Below are 5,608 nucleotides of genomic sequence, written 5' to 3' on the forward strand. Positions count from 1 at the left end.
GCACTTATATCACTCCCTGCAAGAGCAGTAGAGCTGGTCGGTCATGTATGGATTTTTAAAGAAGAATGCGTTAGGATAGGGTTTTATGCCATCCAACTGCTGGTAACCTGTATGGAGGAGTTTGTCAGACCCTGTTTAAAGGCCAAGGATTTTCTCGCCAAATTAAGGTTTGGTTAAGTTAAAACTCCAGCGTAGCTGCTGAACAATTCTAAAATTATCCTGGGCACGATTTTGAAGTTCTTGACAAGTGATACAAATGCCTCTTGATGACTGGGTATTGTATGATGAAATGCTTTCTATTAGTCATTACTCGTAGTACTAGTATATATCAGACTCAAAAGAGGGTTTTATCACTCATTAATAGCATCAGTTATTTCATCTATTTTATACTAATGCTATAGATAAAGGAAATACTTTTCTTAAGCTAAGTTATTATTTAATAAATCGCTCTAACTAGTTAGTTAGTTAGGCTTTTTATCAACTGGGTGTTTTCCAGAAGTCCACCACATAACTACTGAACCCGTGCCATGGCTCAAGCGCAACTATTTCCATGCAGGGAACCCAAGCCCTGTGGACACAAAAATCCTAAGGCGGAAAAAGCAAGCAGGCGAGAGTCAACACGCAGCTAGCCGGCGACCAGGCAAACTAGCTATTCTGTACAGTGTAATAAGTTTGAAACCCCCCCCTGGCCGCCGAGATTACACTAACCATATAATGTTAATATCTATATGCTGCTTTTTGCAAAGATCTTTATATTAATATTTTGTATACCATCCTTCTGCCTCTATAACTGCCTTCACTCGATGAGGCATTGTGGCAGAAAGATTATATAGAATGCTATCATCAATTGCATTCCATGCCTCCTTAGCTGCCTCTATTATAAAACTCTTTTTGTAGCTACTGTATCTGATGCATGCTCCAGCTCTGGATGCAGCTTATAGATCTCCTGCTTCAACAGTGCCCAAAGATTCTCTATAGGATTCAAATCTGGAGAATATGGAGGCCAAGGCATGATCTCTATATTCATCTCCTCAAGAACCTCCCTAACTATGTGAGCTGTATGAACCCTGGCTCCATCATGCATGAATATATCCCCCTCTCTCACAAATTCAGGTAAAAAGGCCCTATACATCCTTTATCACTCTTGAAGAAAGGGGTAAATAGTATGATAAAAGCAGCATTCCAACATAACTGGGTTTGGGTTAGTGATATCTTGGCATCACAGGTGTGGCAAAGGGGGGGTTTCAAACTTAATACCTGACACTGTAGCACCAGTACGGAGTAGTCCCTTGCTACTCCGCACGCACACACCACGCACACACCAAGGCCGCAGAGCAGCTTCCTTGTCTGGAAACGAGGCTCAAGTAGCGTGCTTTTTCTGCCACGCAATCGATGGCTGCTCATTGGCTGGCCAACTCAGGGCGGTGGGCTGCCAAACGCGAACTGTTGCCTCGTTCCAACTTCTTGTCTGTCTCAACGACAAGCTGGAGATGAAGTCCTAAGCGATGAGCTACCCTGGTTGGTAGTCTCTTGTGCATCTGAAAAGCGAACTTCCCAAGGGCGATGATTGGATATCGATTCGCAACGGAGTGCGGTCATAGTTCGCCGGCTGGATTTCCATCCGAGCAAAGGATCCAAGCGGGGTTTTGGAACGTGGTTCGTGGTTCCCCCCCATTCACGAAACTTTGGGGCTATTCCACAGGAACCAAAGGTTCAACTTCGCAGCACTGCCTCTGCGCTGGGGAGCGAAGTCGTTTTCTCTCCCGAGGGCAATTATCCGAAGTGAGCAGCTCTCGTCGCAATAACGGTCACGTTAGGGCGAGATCCATTCACATGGACGGGAGAGAGTCAGGGCCAGAAATTCAAAGACGCCGCAGAATCGCAAGGGGCTAGCTACAAGAAGCAAAAGATCAGGGTAACAAAGTGGTCTCGCCACATGATACATTAGTGCAAACTCCAGAATGCTAGTGTTTTGTGCATGTCCTGCCACATTGTAACCGGTAGTCATAATATATTTTTTGCACTCCTCAATGAAGATGGGTGCTGACGCCTGCTGGCGGTGGATTTGGGGAGGGGACCGAGGAGATTGAGCAAACCGATTGCATCTCAAATTATATTCTTCCTCAATTTGAAACGCTCAAAGTCATCCTGCCAGTCGCCGTCTTCCCCCCCCCGGCCCAAGGTCTAACCTCAGGGTCCCTACAGGCTTGGCGATTGATGGTCGTTCTCCGCTTTTCGAGAGAAGCGAACGAGCAGGGTCTGGCTGGTGGGCGAGCCCTCTGTCGCCACTTTGGGATGAGGAGTCGTGCAAAATCTCTGTCTGTCTTTGCCTCGGCCCACTCGCGATGTTAAGTCGTAGGAGACATTGTCATGGTGCTGAGGGATGGTAATTCAGCGGACGCAACGACGAAAGGTAGCTATGTCTTCCTCGCTCGCTGCACCCAGCATCCGAGTCCTAGGGCGCAGATCCAGACCAGACTACGAAATACATTTCTCCAGAGATGAAGCCTGAGATCGATTGCTTTGGCCTGGCCCTGCCGCGTTAGTGCTTGCCGGCTGACGCTAAGAGCAACCCATCTATACGGAGTGTTTTTTATCTTTTTCTTTCAACTGCGAGGAGAGCAAAATTATGTATCTTGCAGACTAACTTTCAGACACTCGACTAGCGATTCGCACCGACACTAATCATAATAAGAATATGGCCCAATCCAGTTGTTCTCGCTGGCCCCTATATTCCTTTCCCATTCGTTCCGTTCCTCCTAATCCTCGTCCATCTTAAACCTGGTCAATATCAGTCTATCATTCCCCAATTTGGGTGGGACACCTTGACTCTCGCTGAACCCATCAGCACCAAATCGGGAGGAGATTGCATCTTTTGTCAAGCTTGGTGGAGCTTTGCACTCGATAACTATCGAAAGCGCGTGCTAATGTCCATATAATGGTGGACGATTCCCAACAACGCGCCTAACTGGGCGTGGTTCTTGCGTTTCCGGTGATCGCGGGCTTCTCCCTAGGGTTGCGTCTGTTTGGAAGGAAGGTCTCGCGGTATTCTTTCGGATGGGGTGAGTAAAGCAAGCACCAGTGGAATAGATTTTCGTTGGTAGATGATCGGATTTTTGCTAATTTCATGGTAGATGACTATCTCATTATAATGGCAATGGTTGGTGTTTGACGAGAAGAGCCAGCGTGAAAATAGAAAAGCATGTACTAACAGTGGATGTCTAGGTCTTCAGCATCGTGCATTGCGTTGTCTGTTGGTACTGTGAGTAGATCCAATTCACGTTGGATTTTGGCCTTTTGCTGACTGGAAGCAATGTAGACATCAAGACCAATTATGTTGGAATCCCCTTCGCTGATGTGCCTCCGATGGACAAGCGTCCCCTAGCAGACCTGCAGGTGGCCAGAAAAGTGAGCTTTATCTCTAGAATCGTCCAGGAAGAAATTTGCTAAACCCTTGTGGTAGTGGGCATTTGCGAACCAGGTTATATACACCGTTTGCCTGCCGACTGTCAAAAGCTCGACCCTCATCTTCATGTCTCGGCTCGAGCCCGGGTCCAAGCACGTCGTGCGCTACCTGTGGTCTGTGTTTGCCCTCAACTTAGGCATTCTTGTCATTGCCGAACTCGTCATCATTTTCCAGTGCAAGCCTATCAAGCTCGCTTGGTCTGTGCCGGCACCCGGCATGAATTTCAGCTGTATCGACTACGGAGTTTTTTTCCTGTGGGGCACCATCACTACCATCGTGACAGATTTCCTTGTTCTTGCTGTTCCCTGCCTCATCACCTATAAGTTGCAATTGAAACGGAGACGCAAGATTGCAGTCATGGTCCTCCTCGGTCTCGGAGTGATGTAAGTACTGTCAATGAACTAGTCCCTCAATCTGGAACCATGACTAAACGGTTTGGTGTATGCAGTGTCACGATTGTCAGTTTCTGGCGTCTTGTCCAGTTCATCCAAACCGTGTACACCGGCGTGGACCCTTCCAAGCCGATCGGGAACTTTGGTTTTTCAGCTTCGTCACTTGAAGTTAACATCGCCATCATCTGCGCGTGCGGGCCCGGGATTAAGCCCGTGCTCAAACGCTACGCACCATTCATTCTAGGTACTTCAACCAGTGACACGCGCACACACACCTACGGGAAAACCGGATATGCGACCCACGGAACGCAATTAAAGTCACACATCGAGGACGACGGCATGTTTGAGATGGGTGCCGAGGCGCGACACCAGATCGACGTGCAAGGCGGGTCCACGAACCTTACCCAGACCGACAGATTCGGTTTAGGACCTAGCATATCCGACAGCGACGAGGACCGTATAATGGACAAAACTGGAATTGTGCGCACCACGGATGTATCGATCAACTACCACAACGAGCGAATTCGAAACAGTCCCCGTCCATCGGACCGAGACGGAAAGACCTCCAGTGTGGATAGTCTCGTTTAGGCCGCGCCCCCTCTTCCCTTCTTTATTCCATTCTCCTTTGAAAAGAGACTAGGGGACTTTTGTTCATAACAAGAAGCTGAAGGATCCCTAGGTGTTTTTTTTTTTTTTTTTTTTTTAATTTCTCTCCCTTCCAGAAAATGTGGCAACAATGCTAGCGAAAACTGTCATGAATTACTTCCCGCATTGTATACGACATTTCGCTTAACTTTAACATACGTTGGTGGAATTGATGACCGCGATCCCACGTTATCCTGATATGGCTGGCCAGGAGAGCAGTATCTTCAAGTCGTTTCTGGCAGCGGGCGTTCTTGTAGAGAGCATGATATAAGGGGCCACCCAATGCGTTTTTTATATGCGGCCTCACCGTCGAGGCTCTGAATTATGTCTTCCATCATGGTGATCCGTGTATAGGGATAGCCATGCGCTGTGTATAATCATTGAGTTTGCGGGAGGGGAGAAGGGTGAATAGGAGGCCGTAAGGGCGTTGTTAATCCTGCATCCCATATACTTCTTTTACAATATTAGGACTCGAGAACCCCCCTATTTTCCCTATTTCAATTATCTGAAGTATCGCGTGCATTCGAATCAAGTATTTCCATAATGTCGACTGCACTGACTGAATATCCCGTGACTTTTCTTTGTGCTGAGCCATATTGCTTGTCAACGCGCTCGATTGTCTGAGGAGATCACTGAAGGTCTTCACATATCATGATTACTATTCTGCATTCATTGCAGTGGGATGCTTGAAGTCGGTCTCTAGCTAGCGGCCGGGTTATGACAAATTTCCAGTTAAGTGACAGAACATGATCCAATATGGCTTTAAGCCAGCAAGCAATACATCTCAGAATCGGAGGTAATGACTTTCTCCGTTTGCACTTTGTTTTGGACTTGCCTTGTTTTGGGTTTCCAGAAGCATCTATCGATATTTTCCACATTTGCGATCTATCTCAGGGCCGCTTCGGGCAGGTATGACAACCAGTTCTTGGTAGAGGCGAACCATATTTTCCAAATGATACTCTCGTGCTGATGATAATAGAATATATATATATATATATATATATATAATGAATTAATTATTATTGTTTTAATCAAATTAATTACTGTTCCTTTCACTATTGCGATTATTACTTGTCCGGACCACGATAAAAGTCCCGATTATTGA

The 5,608-nt window shown here is 46.7% G+C and overlaps 1 protein-coding gene across 1 annotated transcript; it reads left to right on the plus strand.

Moving 5' to 3' along the window:
* Positions 1–2,501: 2,501 nt before the first annotated feature.
* HCAG_06800 (predicted protein) lies at positions 2,502–4,446 on the plus strand (the record flags this gene model as incomplete). Its single annotated transcript, XM_001539145.1, has 7 exons — positions 2,502–2,541; positions 2,667–2,711; positions 3,135–3,160; positions 3,226–3,262; positions 3,320–3,408; positions 3,464–3,849; positions 3,915–4,446. 7 exons carry the CDS (start codon positions 2,502–2,504, stop codon positions 4,444–4,446), a joined length of 1,155 nt encoding a protein of 384 aa, XP_001539195.1.
* Positions 4,447–5,608: the final 1,162 nt, after the last annotated feature.

Source organism: Histoplasma capsulatum, genomic scaffold (genome assembly GCF_000149585.1).
Source record: "Histoplasma capsulatum NAm1 scaffold_6 genomic scaffold, whole genome shotgun sequence".
Classification (NCBI taxonomy): domain Eukaryota; kingdom Fungi; phylum Ascomycota; class Eurotiomycetes; order Onygenales; family Ajellomycetaceae; genus Histoplasma; species Histoplasma mississippiense.